General features: G+C 41.3%; 1 protein-coding gene across 9 annotated transcripts in view; it reads right to left on the bottom strand.

The window, feature by feature from the left end:
- AFTPH (aftiphilin) overlaps positions 1–19,623 on the bottom strand; it is a 45,694-nt gene that overhangs the window by 17,126 nt on the left and 8,945 nt on the right. For 5 of the 9 annotated variants that reach the window (XR_014944328.1, XM_085542378.1, XM_085542380.1 and 2 more), the window contains exons 2-6: positions 16,221–18,021; positions 4,182–4,358; positions 3,014–3,165; positions 2,363–2,489; positions 1,989–2,045 (exon numbers count right to left, since the gene is read on the bottom strand). Coding sequence is in view for 6 of the 9 variants with exons in the window: in XM_085542378.1 (XP_085398504.1) it covers positions 1,989–2,045; positions 2,363–2,489; positions 3,014–3,165; positions 4,182–4,358; positions 16,221–17,990 (2,283 nt within the window). In the remaining 3 variants the exon portion in view is untranslated. The remainder of the gene's footprint in view (positions 1–1,988; positions 2,046–2,362; positions 2,490–3,013; positions 3,166–4,181; positions 4,359–16,220; positions 18,022–19,623) is intronic. The other 4 variants (XR_014944329.1, XR_014944330.1, XM_015856518.3 and 1 more) reach the window with 1 other exon arrangement.

The following is a 19,623-nucleotide window of genomic DNA, read 5'->3' as shown; positions in this document are numbered from 1 at the left end:
TTGTAGAATGACCCTAAGAGCTGTAATTATTGACATAGAAAAAAAAATGCCTTAAAAAGCATTAATAAACAAATACAACTTTTTTTGTTTGTTTTAAATGGTTCACACTTCAGGTTTTTGTTCAGAAGCTAAAGAAGAGCAAAACAGATGATGACTGATCTTCAATCTTCCTGAATGAAAGCAAGGGCAAAAAAGGTCTATAGACAGACAGAAGTCCACCCCTGGATAGGCAAAGCACATCTGAACATGGAAGCATGAGAAAATAAAACCACTGCATTTGTTACTAGCATATTTTAAATAATTTCAGGAAGTCAGCTATCAAGATCAGTAGTCTCACAAACATTTCTATAGCACGTTAGTGGAGGCTGGAACATCAACAACCAACTCCCGAAAAGTACAGACACATTTATAGTAGTGTAGTAAGACAAAGAATCAAGTCACTTTACTTGCAGCATCACCTTTACCCAACTTATGTGCTTAAAATATACAAACAACTCAGAAGATAATTTATCAGCTACAACAATCCATTGCAAAAAATATATATAGTTGCATGTCACATGCAAACAGTTACACGAAGAAAACAGCAGTTTCTCTGAGATGTGTTATCTCCTGGTTTAACAGAATACCATGCTTACATCCAAAGCAGTGCCTGAACTGACCTTGATACGTCAGAAAACAACTGCTCTAGGAATTAACTACAGAAGTCACTCTAGGAAATTAACCTACGGATTAAATTATACTAGGCCAATGAAAACTACTCCTCTTATATTCAATTTGTGAATGACCAAAAGAACACACACTTTTTTTTTTTCCCTGAAAAGCTACACAAACATACATATATAAAATATACAGGCAGTACTACACAAACTAGCAAAAAAGGCAAATCTTATCTTCTGAATAATTTTACTGTTACTGAACTGCAAAGCAAGAACTGCAGAGTATTGACTTAAGTGAAAACAGCTGATCCTACTATAGCAGGTTACTTGGCTTTCCTTCACGGTCTACACAAATGTAAATTACACTTGCTATTTTTACGTAACATTAGAGGCAATACAACATCACTTCCCATATGTCTTCTATGCCTAAACAGTCTATTGGCTTGGGAGCAGAGTCTAGAGGCAGGAAGGAAAGAGAAAAGGGAAGAAGTGGAAAAAGTAGAAAAAGAAGAAAAACATATTTCCGAAAAATTGGAATTATTAGGAACTGCAAACTCCAACCATGCAGAATTATTTTTATTTTATATACACATCCATATGTGGATCCCCTATTGACATGTATGTGGGTCCTTTATTAATATGCCAGTAACACTGCAAAGCATTATTATGCTTCTCTATTGATCTAGGGACATTAAGATGCAATCAAGTAATTAATGGTCTCACAGAGAAACAGCTGCATGAAGAGGAATGCTTCAGAGAGTTGGGAAAATTTCCTACACACATAAAATGGAATATTGTAGCTACCCATTCTTAACCTTTCTTTAAAGCATCTGGTCATATGCCAGGGCTTCCTGCAACTGCTGCTCTGAATTGACATCTTGATTTATTGTCATGTTCATTCATAATCTCTAACTACTATTTAACCATCTAGATTCCTGCATAAAGTTTCAACTGACATTTTTACATCTCTATCTTGTATTTAATAGTTAAAATCAATAAGAACTTTCCATTGTCATTTACACGTTATTATACTTTGATCAATTTTTCTTTTAATAAAATGCTTAGACTAGCTACCCCACTGTGTTAGATAGTTTGCTTTATGAAATGAGTTAATCAATACTTTTTACCATTTAAAATATTAAAATACGTGCTTGCATGCATCACAAAAATTGTGTATTTAATTAATTCTTCTGTACAATTTCAACTGATGCCTAAACCACAACTGAACTTCCAGACATCTTCCACCATACTTTGTGCTTAGTGCTATTTAATGTATTTGACTATACAGTGATATGGCAACTATAAAAAAAGCAAAACACCAAGAAAGCTTACCAGTCCTGCTGCATACATGGGTACTATGACAGGTTGTTTCTTGTTGCCTGTAAACAGCTGATAAAACAAGAAAATTTTCTTAAGAGGTTTTCCCATGCTGTTTTAGTGATTATAATTTTGTTTCAATGTTGCTTCAAACTTATATAAGACTAGTATAAAAGAACAGATATTACATTAAACACAATAGTTAAAGTAAATAAAGCTTTTAATATTAACAGGAAGCATAAAAACTAAGTCGTAAGACAGTATGCCTTGAAAAGCCATGTTTAGTGCAGCTATACAATTAAGAGGCAAGTACTCATAAAGAACCACTTCAATTTAATACTACATTCAAAGCAGGTCTGTTATTTCGAAAGCTTTATTGACAGACTCACAATATTTCTTGTGTCGATTCCCAAGGAGCACAAAAGCTTTTTGTTGCTGTGGGAGCCACCCCACTGGTACCGCAGTCCATATGCATCGTGGATATCCTGCAGCTCTGTCCACACATCCGTCAGTTCCCTACACAACCCATCATAAATTGAACATCACCAATAGGAATAGCACTTCACCAGCTTTCAACTTGGATTCTCGTTTTTAATACAAGTACATCTTAATGTACATCCCAATTAAACTTATACCCAAGTACAACACTCTGGGGAACCAAAGCTGCACAGTGTTCTGAAAACAATTATATTTCAGACTTTTAATTGGAAAACGACGTCCACAGCTGGCAGAACAAGGCCTACTTAGATTTCACCATCATACAAATAAATGTAGCAATTTACAGCAAGTGTAACTAATAAGATATCTTCTGATTAACACTGAGACATCAGCTAGAAGAGATGCTGCTGACTAAGTAAAATACTGCTGGCATGGTGTAATCACAGAAAAGAGCCATTCTGCTGGATGGCTAATCTTACTCAAAACTATTTCAAAATAATCAATGGAAACAACTCACTTTGAATTACTACTGTATGTTTTAAGTTCCCACAGAAGACATATTTCTAATTCATTTCAAATAAGTTGTGTTAGCAGTTTCTTACCCAGTATTTGCTAAGGTCTCCTCAGTTGCTGCCTGCTTCTCACCTGCTTCCAGCAAATCATTCAAGGAAATTATCTCTTTTTCAATTTCAACAACAGGCATGGAAGGAAAACAGACTTCAAATATTCGTTCCAGACGACATAACAACGTTGTCTATATCAAAGAGAAAGATATTTACATGGACTTTTGTTAACTGTTCTTAAGAAAACTAGTCTGTGATTATAAACTTACAACAGAGAACTATTGCTGGCTGATGCAAAGTTTCACTTGGATGTGGTGCTCAAGGATATGATTTTGCAGAGTTAGAGTTACGGTACTATGATTAGGCTGTGGTTGGACTTGATGATCTTTGAGGTCTTTTCCAACCTGGGTAATTCTATGATTCTAAGATTCACTTACCTCAAGCTACAGAGCTGCCAGTGAACCACGTGACTTTGTTACCACCAAAAAAAAGGCTGTTAGCTACTGAGAAAGGGTCTTATCCTCTCTATGATGAGCTCTTACAGAAAAGTTCAGAACAGATCTTACTAATCTTTGTTATAAATTAGCAAAAATAAAATAAAAGTGTGTATGTGTGTATGTGTGTATGTGTGTATGTGTGTATGTGTGTATGTGTGTATGTGTGTATGTGTGTATGTGTGTATGTGTGTATGTGTGTATGTGTGTATGTGTGTATGTGTGTATGTGTGTATGTGTGTATGTGTGTATGTGTGTATGTGTGTATGTGTGTATGTGTGTATGTGTGTATGTGTGTATGTGTGTATGTGTGTATGTGTGTATGTGTGTATGTGTGTATGTGTGTATGTGTGTATGTGTGTATGTGTGTATGTGTGTATGTGTGTATGTGTGTATATACACATACATACAAAAAGTATTAATCTATTATTTACTTAAAATACATGAAAGTCAACAATTTTATGAGCTCTAAGAATTTTACTGAACACATTTTTGGTCATTTCAGATCAGTGCCCTTCCATCCAAACTTGATATGTAATGTGGATTAGAAGACAGTCTCACTTGTTATAAGAAGTACGAAGTCAAAAGCCTCACTAAATTTAGCTCGAAAATAATGACCGAGAACATAAATAATGCAAAGACTGCACACTTCCTAAAAATCTATTAGTATCAATGACACTAACAAAGATGATAGAGAACAGTTCAGCAATCACCTCCTCCAGCTCCCTCAGCACCCGTGGATGCACGCCATCGGGTCCCATGGATTTATAAACATTGGTGTTGCTTAGGCACTCATGGACCACCTCTTCCCTGACTAAAGAGAAGTCTTCCATTCCCCAGACCCTCTCATTATCCACCAGGGTCTGGGATTCCTGAGGGAGAGCTTTCCTCTGAAGACAGAAGCGAAGAAGGCATTCAGTATCTCCACCATCTCAGCACCTCCTGTTACCAGAACATCCCCCTCACTTAGCAGGGGACCCACATTCTCCCTAGTCTTCCTTTTACTGTTAACATACTTTTAAAGCCTTTTTTATTATCCTTTATCACAAAACAAAAAAAATCTCCCAATAAAATACAATTAAAATGCCCCCCTTTTTTGGCCAGCATAGTAAGCTTTATTTCTTTTTAAATTCTTCTCTTAAATTTCTCCCTTCTCAGTTGATTTCTGACATAGCCACAGAATTTCAACTTCATTACAGCTGTGTGAACTGCCTCAGACTGCAGATGGAGCACTAAAACAGCACATGTTTTTTCCAGCCCTGTTCTACCAGTTAGAAACAGGTAACCAGTAATCACTTATCATTTAAGAAAATGTACCAATTGCAACATATGTTCCCCAAGTGAACCCTAAGCCTTTTCTTTAACATACTTATTTTTAACAGAGAAACATGAATCTCTCTTCTAGCTAAGATGCAAGCTTAGCATCTCTGTCTCTTGTTCACGCTCACCTGGTGCTCCTCAGCAGGTACCTCTGTGATAATCTGCTGCCCTGTACAGGGGGCAGCACCCAGCTCCAATGCCTGCTGTTCTGCTGGGGATGTGGAAGAGAAGCAAAGGAGGCAGCAATCCCATGCCCACCCATCCTTCAGCACGTGCCAGCAGAGCTTTGCCTGCAGAGCCCTCCCGTGGAGATGCAGCATATTCCAGCAGCAGTGCTACATTCACAAGTACAAACCTCAGACTGAGTTTTTCTCTTACAACTGAGCTTATTTAAGGTTCAGAGATGGAAGGGTTGCAAGGAGGAAATTATGTATTATAACTAGACCAACCAATACAGCCGGGACACATCTTTAGGCACACAGAACATCAGCTTCATAGTGACTATCCCCAGCATTTCCCAAAAGAATATCAGAATTTACTTTCTTTGCCTCATCTCTTGTCTCAGTTCAGCAAACCACTGACCACATATAGCAACAAATAATACAGACACAAAGATTAAACAATCAGAACATGGTGATTCTTTGTGCTGCAGTAAGATGAGGACTCAAGAATTCCTTCTCCCTGTCCAGCTCCTAACCACAGAAAGCATGACAGTTAACTTGCTTATCACATCACCAGTTTTTGTACTATATATATATTTATATGCCTGACAGACAGGGACAGCCAGCAGATCAGTTATAAGACATTTGCAATGCATTATATCAAAATGCCACTATTAACATATTATCAAATGATCTGAATTACACAGCATTCCTGACTCATTTTTTTCCCCTCCTCTTCATTATCCCACTGGTATTTTCTGACTGTAGTGAGTCACGTTCCACAGTGCAGCATTTTCCTTTTAAGTTTAATCACGCCTTAATGCCCATCCACTTTGGCCATACAGTACAAGTCACATTACTTGTTACAATAGCTGTGGACTGTTATGCATTTATCGGTCAAAACAAAGACACTAATTTAGTATAACTGAACATCATTCTGGATTCTAACTCAATGCTTCAGCATACAAAAGCATGCTCTACTTAAGTTATAAAAAATAGCTGTCTTCAATGCGTCAGTTGCTATTAGAACGGACATGAATGGGTGAAGTTCCTTTCATTTAATAATACAGCAGAAACACATATTCCTAGAGACAGGGAAGAGTCAGAAGAAAGGCACTGTATCATGACAACAGCAAGGCATCAGGTTTCTTGAACAGGCTGGATATTTGAGAACATAAGTGACCAAGAACACATTTAGATAATGAAAGAATTAAGAGAAAGTCTCTATGAACCAACTCCGAACTCAGTTTCAAAAATTTGAGCTCTAAAATTGTACCAAAATTTCAAGCACAGTTTAATTATAGCATTCTCTGCACTTCCCTTCGTCTTTTCTAAGTCTCTAGAAGTACTCAGCCCTTACTTATATATAGTAAAGAAGAACTGTTTCCATAGCAAACTAGAATAATTACTTCTATGTGTGCAAATAGACAGAGGGAAAGGTGTACGTACGCACATATCTCCAGCAGTGGTAGTGTCCTTCAAGGAAGTTTTTCTTCTAATTGTTAAGGAAATACTGCACTGACAGTGTCCAGGTACAGACAGCATTAGAAAGATCTTGAAATTAATTCAAACATTTCTCTTAACAAACCTCATTCTATTGTTTGTACAAAGCAAACTTAAGAATATTACTGGTGTCATGTACAGTAGGAGCAGGACTTTCAGTGAGAAAAATCCAGTTTGACAGGAATCATTCTTACAGGCATCTACTAAAGGTGTAAATGAAGGGCAGATCTGCCATTCTAAAAATTAACTGTGATTCTCCAGTGGCAAATTCAAAACTCCATAGTTCCTGTGGCTGCATTAAAGTTCTTGAGAAAGATGTAAGATATTTGGTAGTCAACACCTGAAACAATCAAAATACCACAGATGTAACAGACTTTCAAGTGAGAGCCATAGCCACAGGGTTAGAACTTATCTGCTATGCTGTGTAAACAGAAGAAATAAGATCCAGACCTCTGAGCTGGAAGACCAAAGTACATGGTTTACAGAATTTGTTTTTCTTCTCAATCACAAGACTACAGAACCAATGTGTTCCTTCCACATGCTAAGGCTACCTTGGAAACTGAGCAGCCTATATCTCCCCCAGCCCTCTGTACATGAACTCAGCAGTGATGACAGCTCACTGACGTTCTTCAGAGCTGTGCAAAGAAGAGATGCTGCAGCTTTCTGTAAAGACAACATATTTGGGTTATGCTAGGCAAACAGTCAATATGAATCAAAGCTTTCACCGCAAAACTACTTGGGTACTTCTCCAGGTGAAGTGTCATGTTTATTTCCCTAACACAGAATCACAGAATTATCAAGGTTGGAAAAGACCTAGAAGATCATCTAGTCCAACCATTACCAATACTTCCAGGCTAAATCATATTCTTCAGCACCACATCCAAGCGTTTCTCGAACACTCCCATGATCGGTGACTCCACCACCTCCCTGGGCAGTGCATTCCAATGCCTGACTACTCTTTCCGAAAAGTAATACTTCCTAATGTCCAGCCTGAATCTCCCCTGACGCAGCTTAAAACCATTCCTTCTAGTTCTATCACTGATTACACGAGAGAAGAGGCCAACCCCCAGCTCACTACAACCCCCCTTCAGGAAGTTATAGAGAGCTATAAGGTCTCCCCTGAGCCTCCTCTTCTCCAGGCTGAACAATCCTAGCTCCCTCAGCCGCTCCTCGTAAGGCCTGTGCTCCAGACCCCTCACCAGCTTTGTAGCCCTCCTCTGAACACGTTCCAGGGCCTCAATGTCTTTCTTGCAGTGAGGGGCCCAAAACAGAACACAGTACTCAAGGTGCGGCCGCACCAATGCCGAGTACAGGGGGACAATTACCTCCCTGTTCCTGCTAGTAACACTGTTTTTGATGCAAGCCAGGATGCCGTTGGCCTTCTTGGCCACCCGGGCACACTGTCGGCTCATGTTCAGCCGAGCATCAATCAGTACCCCCAGGTCTGTTTCCTCAACACAATCCTCTAGCCACTCTGCCCCAAGCCTGTAGCGCTGCCCAGGGTTGTTGTGGCCAAAGTGCAGAACCCAGCATTTGGTCTTGTTGAACCTCATCCTGTTGGCTTCGGCCCAGTTCTCCAGCCTGTCCAGATCCCTCTGCAGGGTCTCCCTACCCTCAAGCAGATCAAAACTCCCTGCCAGTTTCGTGTCCACCGTGAACTTACTGAGGGTGCACTCAATGCCCTCATCCAAGTCATCAATAAAGATGTTGAAGAGGACAGGTGCCAGAACCGACCCCTGTGGAACACCACTCATGACTGGTCTCCAACTGGATTTAACTCCATTTACCACCACTCTCTGGGCCCTGGCCCTCCAGCCAGCTCCTTACCCAGCCGAGAGTGTATTCATCCAAGCCACAGGCTGCCAGCTTTTGTAGGAGAACAGCATGGGAGACAGTGTCAAAGGCTTTGCTGAGGTCTAAGTAGACCACATCAACAGCCTTTCCTTCATCTACTAGACGGGTCACAGGATCGTAGAAGGAGATCAGATTGGTCAAGCAGGACCTGCCCTTCACAAACCCATGCTGGCTAGGCCTGATCTCCTGGTCATCCCACACCTGCCTCGTGATCTCCCTCAAGACAATTCGTTCCATTACCTTCCCTGGCACTGAGGTCAGGCTAACAGGCCTGTAGTTCCCCGGATCCTCCTTACAACCTTTCTTGTAAATGGGAGTCACGTTGGCAAGCCTCCAGTCTTCCTGGACCTCACCCGTTAACAGGGAGCGCTGAATGATAACGGAAAGCGGCTCAGCGTTCACCTCCGCCAGTTCCTTCAGCACTCTCGGGTAAATCTCATCCGGACCCATGGACTTGTGGCAGTCCAGTTGGAGTAGTAATTCCCTGACTGCTTCTTCTAGAATCACAGGGGGTTCAGTCTGCTCCCCAGCTGAGACTACCAGGTCAGAGCATGGGGAGCCCTGGGAATAACTGAGATGACTTTTAAAGGCAGATGTAAAGAAGGCATTCAGAACCTCTGCCTTTTCCTTATCCTCTGTGATCACATTCCCAGCCTCGTCCAGTAAAGAATGGAGACTCCCCTTTGTCCTCCTCTTACAGTTGATGTACTTGTAAAAGGGTTTCTTGTTTGTTTTTACCCCAGCGGCCAGCTTAGATTCAAACTGGGCTTTTGCCTCTCTGATTTTCCCTCTACACATCTTAACAGCCTCTCTGAAGTCATTCTGAGCTGCTCTTCCCTCCTTCCACAGGCAGTAGATTCTCTTCTTCTCCTACAACCTTAAGAACAGCTCCCTATTCATCCACGCCGGTCTTCTTCCCCGCCGGCTCATTTTGCGGCTCAGGGGGACTGCCTGCTCCTGTGCCCTTAAGACTTCCTTCTTGAAGAGCAACCAGCTCTCTTGGACCCCTTTGTTCGCTAAGACTGAATGCCAGGGGACTGCCCCTACTAGTCTCTTGACCAATTCAAAGTCTGCCCTCCGGAAGTCCAAGGCAGCAGTTTTACTATTCCCCCTCCAAGCTTCACCATGAATTGAGAAATTTATCATTTCATGGTCACTCTGTCCAAGGCAGCCCCCAAACTCCACATCTCCCACCAGACCTTCCCTGTTTGCAAACAGCAGGTCTAGTGGGGCATTTCCTCTTGTGGGCTCAATGACCAGCTGCATCAGGCAGGCATCCTCTATGCACTCCAGAAACCTCCTAGACTGCTTCTTCTGTGCCGTGCTATACTCCCAGCATATGTCAGGGAAGTTGAAATCCCCAATAAGGACAAGGGCTGACGACCGTGCAGCTCGTGCCAGCTGCTTGTAGAATACCTCATCTGTCTCTTCATCCTGGTTTGGCAATCTATAACAGACGCCCACCAGAATGTCTGCCTTGTCAGCCCTTCCTCTGATCTTTACCCATAGAGATTCAATGTTATCATCCCCAGTCACAATCTCGGTAGCATAAAAGCATTCCCTAACGTAGAGAGCCACACCACCACCCCTCCTTCCTTGCCTATCCTTCTTGAAGAGTTTGTAGCCATCCATTGCAGCGCTCCAGTCATGGGAGCAACCCCACCATGTTTCTGTTATGGCAATTAGGTCATAGTTTGCCTGCTGCACTATGGCTTCCAACTCTTCTTGCTTGTTGCCCATGCTACGTGCATTAGTGTAGACGCACCTCAGCTGAGCCCCTCATCTTTCTCCTAGTCCCAATACCACTTCGCCAGGCCGATCTCTAGCAGGCCTGCCTTTATCCCCTTCCCCCTTCCTATCTAGTTTAAAGCTCTCTCTACCAGTCCTGCTAGCTCCTGGGCAAGTATCTGTTTCCCTTTTGGAGACAGGCAATTCCCATCAGCCGACCTCAGGCCAGGTGCCGAGTAGACTGTCCCATGATCAAAGAATCCAAATTTTTTGCGTTTACACCAGCCTCTCAGCCATGCATTTATAAGATGGCTTTTCCTGGTTATCTCAGTGTTTGTCCCTGCCACAAAAGGAATACTGTCAAACACTACTTGTATACTACTTGTATGCTCGCTCCATCAACTAACTTCCCCAGCCTCCTAAAATCATGTTTTATAGTCCTCAGCAATCCCATTGCTGCCAGCCTGAACTATCAATAAAGGGTAATCAGAAGGGTGGATAAGGCTGGGGAGTTTTCTAGAAATATCCCTGACCCGGGCCGCAGGGAGGCAGCACACCTCCCTATGGGTAGGGTCAGGCCGACATATTGGACCCTCTGTTCCTCTCAGAAGAGAGTCGCCCACAACTATTACCCTCCTTTCTTTCTCGGAGGAAGCAGTCATCAAACGTGGAGCAGACCGCCTAACCTTGGGCAAGCTTGGCGGCAGCACTGCCACGTCATCATCACTCACCTCTCCCTCTGGTTTCAGGGCTTCGTATCTGATACAGAGAGGGACCAGGGGAACCGAGGAAGGTCGGGGTGGGGGTCACCTGCGACACCGGGCTGAGACCCGCTGCCATTCTTCCTCTCCTCTCAAGCTGTGTCTCCCTGCTTGACTATGGTGAGAGAGAGGGTCCATTACTCCCTCAGTCTGCGAAGTGCAATCTCTGCACCTTTCTCGCAGAGAGTCACTCCACCAATCAATCTCCTGTTCGCATTCTCTGATTGTCTGCAGACTACCTCCTCCCTAAGTTCCACCACAAGGTTGAGCAGCTCATCTAGCTGCTCACACCGCACACAAGTTGCATCCTTCCCATCCTCTCCTGGCAGCAGCAGGCTGAGGCACTCCTGGCAGCCAGAGACCTGAACCACCACATCTTGGAGCAGACCCTCTGTCTGGGTTGCCGCAGTCTTTGCACAGGAAGCCCGTTTCCTGGTGAGGACCATGTTTGAAGCATTAGCAACAGGTCCTGTCAACAGAAGAGCAAGTTACCTGAAAAAAAGACAAGAGCACTCACCCGTGCTCACACAAGACACAGCCTCCACTCCCACTGCTGCCTTATTGAGTGGGCAGTGCAGCAGCCCTCAAACACTGACTACCTCCAAACTAGGCGCTAAGAACAGCTTTCCACACCTTCTGTGTTGTGTGATCTCCCTGATCTCTCTTTATCCACACAGCAAATAGGTCAAGGTCAATTACCAGTGATAAAGAGCAGGCAGTGTCAGCTCCACCCCTGGTGAGTCAGGAGCCCTCCCACAAGCTGCCAGCTGCTAGCCCAGGCACAGCACTGCTGCTGGCTCCAAAAAACCTCTAAAAAAAGAGCTTTTCTGGACGTTTTTCTTCACTTCAGTTCAGATTTACCCCAGTGCAGTTTTACCTGCTTGAAGCTGGTCTCTGAAGCAAACACGCAGCATCTGCTTAGCAAACAGAGCACCTTCACAGAACAGTGGGAGAAGAGCTGCAGGCATAACAAGTCCTGAGCCAAGAGAAGCAGAGCTTACAGAGAACACTAGCTTAACTTCTCGTGATTCCAAGGAGGTGGCTATTCTCTCATACCCTTGAAAAGCACTCGTGCTTAAGACAGTGAGAGAAATTTCTTAAAAGGTAAAAACCAAAAGGAATTACTTTCATAAGATTTAGAAGCCAGCATGGGAACATACTTGATTGAATAACTAAGTAATATTGCCACAAGAGCTAAACAAACAAACAAAACACTCTCAAAACTCACCAACAACAGATTAAATTGTTACTATAATAAGAGTTATAAGAGTGGCAGTTCTAAATAACCCCCCCAAAAACATGTTTAATCAGTAACTACAAAGCCCCTAGCCTTGCTGCAGAGCAAATCTGAAATTTTAGTAGGCCTTAGGTAGAATAAGACTTCTGGGCTCTTTCCCTGTTTGATCCAAAGGAAACCATGGGGAAACTAAGTGCAGATATGTCAATCTATCTCCCTTCTCTGGCCAAAAGACTTGCCCTCTCCCTCAGCTGAGGAATGTAGCAAGTCCTGCATTTTCAACGAATGTAGAAAAAAGTTTAATGGTTCTCTCACTAGACTTCATAAAACTTGCTCCTTATTTCAGTCAGCCCTGCTATTCCGATCCAGTGGCAATGTACTAATTTTTCAACCAGGCTTGGAATTGCCCTGAAGTTACTTTTTTCCTAGAGGATGACTCTTCACTCACTGGTCAACACAAAGTAATCTCAACATGACAGCAATCCAAAGTTTACTTTGCCTTGAAGTACACTTGTGGCTTAGTAACTATACATCAACCACCCTGGTCAATCTGAAGAGGAAGAGGTCCAGCACACAAGCTCTCAAACCTCACTTTAAGGGCTGTTTCCTTCTCTCTCTTTCAGATTTATTAACTCTCAGCTGAATCAGGGAAGACATTCAGTCTTCCAACCAAACCATTGCTCATCTCCTCCTCCTCTAGAAATGTTTACACTCCTTGAACATAGCTGTGCAGTCATTTCAACCACCCCCATGACTACTGTAGGTAAAAACTGTTCCTGTGCTTTGCTTAATCCTATATATACTATTAACACAGTACTGCAGAATAACCCCCTCGGCTGACTAATGATCAGCACTATCTCATGCAAGAGGCTGCACTGCAAGCTTTATGTTCCTTGTAAACAAATGCTACATGGGCACATAAAGGAGATTAATGCATAAAGTACAGTATAGGTTTGCTCAAAATCTGTTAGATCAACCAGTTCACCCACAACTACACCCTAAATCAGATTTAGTGAACTCAAAGGCAGGCCTACCCTAAACTCAAACCTGCAGCCTAACTGAAACAAACTACTGTCTATCTTCAGATGAAGAAAAACATTACATGATTAAGGTACACAGTAGTATTAAGATGTGTTCAAACAGCAGTCTGTAATATCTGTGTTCTCCAGCCACAGAAGCTGGAATCTAATGGATTATATATAATTTCTGTAATTCTAACTGAACATGATAAACCCATTTGTCCAGAGAGATGGTGGATACCCCATCCCTGGAGGTGTTTAAGGTCAGGTTGGACGGGGTCCTAACAAAATTGACATAGTACTTGATCTAGTAGCTTGACAACCCTGCCTGCAGAAGGAGAACTGGAACTCCAAGCCAAGCCATTCTATGATTCTATACCATTACCTTTTCCTACCACTATCTAACACTATGGAAAAAAAGAGCTCAGCACACTACATACATATACAGTAATGTTGCTGATTAAGTATACTTCTCAGTTTCCTGCTTTTGCAAAGAACTATGTCGTTCTGTTTTATACACTGTTTAACACTGTTACACTACCACACCACAGCCAGCCTTTAAGCCTCAGCATTACAGATTAAGTATACAGTATCTTGTAAATGATCCCAGCACACCTTCAGCCTATGCCAAAGTTTCAATTTTCACATCTATCTCAAGTGTCCAGCACATGCACTATTTCTCCCTCTTAGCAAGTACTTCAGAATAGCTGTTTGGTGGTTTGACCTCAGTAACATCTTCTAATCATAAGTAAGAAAAATTAAACTCAGATTTTGATCACTTTTCTAGTATTCTGCGCTCCAAGCACTGGGGCTATTTGTTGGCTCATGTTGACTCAATTAATCCCAATACCTAGAACACACAAGACAGCATTTCTAGTTGCAAAGCATCAAACTACAGCTCCTTGGAGTAGAAACACAATGTTTGTTAACACAGGCAGATTTGGAAAAGTCTTTTGAAAACCTAAGGTGCTTGCAGAACACAAAACAAGCTTTCAAAATGTACAACTATTGTTTTTAAGAGTTAATGGATAAACAATGTAGCAACTAAACTTTGTTGCAAGGCTGAGGTAACTGTTGCACCACAGAAAACTCGCCTGGCTCAACTTCCCCTGCAGCTTTTGCTGGAGCAAGTCCATAAGCTCTGGGTTGTACTTCCTCACTTGCAGGAAGGACAGAATCACTTTATAACCAGATAGTCTCCACTGACCAAAGGATAAATCACAGAATGGCCTGGGTTGAAAAAGACTTTAAAGATCATCTACTTGCAACCTCCTTGCTGTGGGCAGACCCCGCCAACCACTAGACCAGGCTGCCCAGGGGAAGAATGAAAAAAATCTTTAGTTGGTTTACAATCTAACCAAACTCCTTTAAGACTTTTGACAGCCCACTGTCATACAGCTCAGCCTGTCTGGTGCTAACATAGATGTGGGGAAGGGAAAAAAAAATTACAGAATCTCTAAAGGTTCCTCTTCTATAAACATCAACATTCAGAAGTGTTTTCAGCTGAAACTCTACCATATCATGGGAAACAGTAAGCAAAAATAAATGATGGAAACTTTCTGATTAGTTCTTGAAAGCATGATTCTAGAATAACCTCTTCCCCCCCCCAATCCCCTTTCAGATTCTGAATGACTTATTTCAAGTGGAAACAGAAACAAGTTAGATTAATTGCACTAATGACGCAAGCACTCTACAAATGAACAACAGAGAAGGTAACAATAGGTTTGTGCTTGTGCTGGAGAACAGGACCTCCTCACTCAGGTAGCCCTCTGCAATGAGGAAGGTTTTGCACAGACACAAAAATCCATGTGCAGGCTCATTTGAGACCCTTTTTTAGTCTCTCGAATTCAGTCTGAAATTTAGAGCACTAGTCACTGAACAAAACAGGAAGCAGGAAGTGTCAGGAACTGTGGCTCATACCTTTTAAAGTGACAAGAACTGGAGGATAAGCCCTAAAAGCTTTGTTTTATTTGCTTATGTTTGCAACACTCTGGCTGTCACAGCATTCCTCTGAAAATCTATTTTGTCTGTCATTGGTAAGAAATGTTAAGAGAGTGGGCTGTCACCAAGTCTACAGGAGATCCCGCAAGAGACTTACCTCCTTTTTTTCTGCTGTCAGAAAAGTTCCAAAACTTTTAGATACTTATTATCACCAACCCTTTCCTGCTGGTGCTGCTACTCTTTTCAGAAAGAAAACATATTCTAAACTACTCACCTGGATTGACTTAATTAAAAAGAATCAAGAATCAGAATTTTACAGCCAAAATGCTTTAAATTTTGCATAAGACAGTATTAAATCCTTATAAGAATGTATCTATGAATGAACAGGCAGGGATCTCAAATAGGACATGCAAAAAGACCTAAGAATGAATTAATACACATTCAGCAGCTAAGGGAGAAAACTTAGGAGCTAAGAAGTGACCCTACTTTACTCCTGGATACACCAGCATCTTCAAGAAGTTATTGATCCATTATTTGTAATGTTGTTATGATGTGAAGCTTACCATAACTGACATAACAGAGACTCCCAGAAGTTGGAATATTAGGGACAGAACTCAAGAGGTCATATTTTACAATCACATCAGTACTTTGAAATGAATAGCAACAGTGCCTGCCTGCAAAGTCAGATACCTTTTTATGGTGCTCTCCAAGCAAATGAACACAATGTTAACAAATTGAATCCTCATTTTTAATCAGATGTTTGAAAACACAATACAGAATGGTGCTGGAAAAAAGTTGGGAACTAGTTGCCCCAGCTTTCTGACACTTATTTTATGCCTGATTAATGAGAAGGAAACATCAGAGAGCTCCCAAAAAAGCCATAAACTACAAAGCAAAGGAAGAACTAACACAGGCTCTGAAATGCTTATGGTGGCTAATTACTTTGATCACTTTATATAAGGACTACATATAATTCTCAGAACAAATGCATACAAATTTCAATAGACCAGGCTCTTTTTTTCTGCAGGAAGGAATAGTGCAGAAGATGAAAGAAGTAAATGCAGCATACTATTTAATACCAGTCTTTCTCACCAACCAAATTAAATCTCTCCCACAAGACAAACAAGGACTATCAAAACATCTGTTATACACAGAAGCAGGAACTAGGAAGAGCTTTATGAAGAAAAGCAGAATAATTCTGAACAAGCAAAATCAGGAACACCCTTACCTGAACTGAAGGTGCTGGTTCTTGAGATTGCTTACTAGTAGTTCCCTGGAAAGACGCTGAAGCAAAACTGTCAGTCTTGTGTAATGCTGGACCATCAATCCTTGCAGATGTATCTGTCCTATGTGACTGCCACGTTTCTTTTCTGTGATGAGATTCACCAGCTTGTTCATCTCCAAAGGCAGCCCAAGAACAGTCATCCTTTTCTTCATCTTCAAAAGCGTTCCAATCCGTAGCCTGGTTACAACCTGCTGAACTGAAGTCCGCGAAGTCGTCAGAGTCCTGAAAATCAATGCTCTCATCTTGAGATTTTGGCACTGAATCAAAGTCTCCAAATTCACTATCACCACCATTTTCTACCTCAGTAGTATTCTGGAAGTCTAAGCCAGAGGTTTTACTGGTAGCATCACATTCTAAAGTGTCAGCAGTCTGATTTAGTTTAGCTTGATCCAACGTTGTTGGCAGCTGAGAAACAGTATTCGTGTCCCTGAATTCACCAAATGCATCATTACATTTGCTAACATGTGCAGGCTGTTTGGAAGTTCCCTCTAAAGCTGAAGCATTTATTGATTCTTGAGCATTAACGAAAGCAGAAGATGCACTGACTGAACCAAAATCACCGAAGTCATCATCATGTGAGATGTGATGATCTACAACTTCAGTACTACTTCCACCACTCTTAACTTCTTCAGAATCATCCACATTTTCTCCTTTGAGATCAGCGCTTAAGCTTTCCACCTCATCAGTTTTGATGTTCCCTGTTCCTGAACCATCAAGCTGAGAAAAATCTCTGCCATTTTCCCCATCATGTTGTTTTCTCCTTCCATTGTTTTCTCCATTTTCAGTAGTGCATATTGAACTTCCAGTTGTTTGAAATGTACTAGAAATAGTAAATTCATTCACTTCCAGTGCTGAGGAATCCTGTTCACAGCTAACTTCTGCAACACAAGTCTCTTCTTCAGTATGAATTGCTCTGTTTATTCTGTTGTTTTCCTGAATGTTCAGAGAGTCTCTTTCACTAAGAATGGTGCATATTGTAGGCCCTGTTCCCTCTACGTTGATTGTTTTTCTGTTTGAGAATGTAGCAAAATCTGCAAAGCCTTCACCTGAGCTAGGAATTGAGTTCAAACTTAGCTCAGCACTATGGCTGCTAACAGTTTTTAGTCCCTTTGAATCACTGATGTTGTCTAGATCTTCTGTTCCCTGAGGATTTACAGGGTCCAATGCTGCAAATCCATTTGTTAGAATCTCTAGACATGGAAGTCTTTCACCATTACAAGCATCTATTTGCTCATCCTGGCTTTCAACTACTATATCAGTTCTAACATCAGAAGAAAACCCCTCTGATTTCCCAGTGTTTTCTGTTTGTTCCTCTCTCTTGTTTACATCTTCTAAACTTACATCAAAAGCAGTACCTGAAGTTCTACACGTAGATTTTTCTTTGCTGGTACTAGTAGCTAACGTATCGGAAAGTTCCTTAGGAGAAGTAGGAAGCTCTGCAATGCAGTCTTTAACATTTTTAACAGACGTGAAAGTTGCAATGCTAGCTACATTGTCAGAATAATCATGAAGGGGTATAAAATGATTTGTGGGTATAAATTCCTCCTTTGCATGGCTGTATTCTGCTGCATCAAAATCGGCAAAAGCTACACCAGCAGTGCTCACACCAGAAAATCCTCCAAATTCTCCAAATTCATCTTCATCATCATCATCAGCTCCGTTGTCTAGCGGTGGAGGGGATGAGGAGTACATTCGAATAATATCTGGTTCCATTGTTTAGTTCCACTTCAAAGTTAATATATTTCTGTAAAAGAAAAGAAAAAAAAAAAAAGTTTATTGGAATTCTGATTTGTTTGTTTGTTTCACATTTTAGAAGTTTAAGTGTAGGTAAATGTCATTCATATTTGAAAAGAAAGATAAGATACCACTATGTAAAATGTCTGCAGAACATTTACCTGTAACTCTCAGTATTTAAAAGATACTGCTTTTCTTTCTCTACAAAGAAGCCAAGCAAGGCTTACATCAGAAGACAGGTGAAAAAAGATGGCAGCCTCAGCTCAAGCCTAAGACAACTATCTACCAGTAGCAGTTCTGCAGGATACATAAAGCACATTATAAAGGTGGTGCCAAGACCTCAGACTCATTTTTAATCAATTTTCCTGTTTTAGAAGTCACAAGGAAACTACTAAAGATGTTTCAAGACTCTTGTAAACAACTACATGATTACATTTCTCAACAGACAGCACTGAAACACCATAACATAAAATATATTAAAAATAAAATAACATAAAATATATCTTCAGCTGTTGTGCAGCATAATAACGCAACTAAATTGAGTTTTAATCCACCAGTTGCCAACTTGCTGTCACCAGCAATTCATGAAATAGCCACTTACCCTGGTCTGCCTTCTCCCACACGCAGTTGTGCCCTCAGTTGACTGTGTGACAATAATTAAACTACTTGATGGACAGCCAACAGTCACATACTTAAGATACCTTCAGACAGTAGCTTCAAAGATTCCTAAAGCTGCTTCCACAAGCTTCGAAACCATTCACAGAATCACAGAATTATCAAGGTTGGAAAAGACCTAGAAGATCATCTAGTCCAACCATTACCAATACTTCCAGGCTAAATCATATTCCTCAGCACCACATCCAAGTGTTTCTCAAACACTCCCATGGTCGGTGACTCCACCACCTCCCTGGGCAGTGCATTCCAATGCCTGACTACTCTTTCTGAAGAGTAATACTTCCTGATGTCCAGCCTGAATCTTCCCTGAAGCACCTTAAAACCATTTCCTCTAGTTCTATCACTGATTACACGAGAGAAGAGGCCAACCCCCAGCTCACTACAACCCCCCTTCAGGAAGTTATAGAGAGCTATAAGGTCTCCCCTGAGCCTCCTCATTTAGGAACGCTGAGAGAAGCTACCATTATAACTGTGGTATATATTGTGTATACATATATATGTGTGTGTATATACATATATTGTATATATATATGTATATATATATATATATATATATATATATATATATATATATATTGTGTATATATGTGTATATATTGTAGCTGTGATCTGCTGTCTGAATGTTTAAGTCTCTACCTGCTCATGGGTTTCTATCAGGTTCTTTGGATTTCATAACTCCAAGCCAAAGCATGCTGCCCCCCAACTACTGTTGCCTGCCTGCTTTTGCCCTACTAACCACCAGTTGGGAAACACCACAATAAGCACCTTCCAAGCCTAGAGCAAAGCTAACTTCTCCAACAAAGCTTATTCTCAAAAGCAGAATGGAGCAAGATTACCCACAAAATATTTAAACACAAAAGTAAAAGTAGCATGAAAGCATTCCTGTGTCCTACTGCAGACACAGTCAAGGTATGAACTGTTTTCCCCCAAAATAGGG

Source organism: Coturnix japonica, chromosome 3, assembly GCF_054131305.1.
Source record: "Coturnix japonica strain WE chromosome 3, WE-NBRP24, whole genome shotgun sequence".
Classification (NCBI taxonomy): Eukaryota; Metazoa; Chordata; class Aves; order Galliformes; family Phasianidae; genus Coturnix; species Coturnix japonica.
The sequence above is the reverse complement of the archived record's forward strand: the minus strand, read 5'-3'. Positions and strand labels throughout refer to the sequence as shown.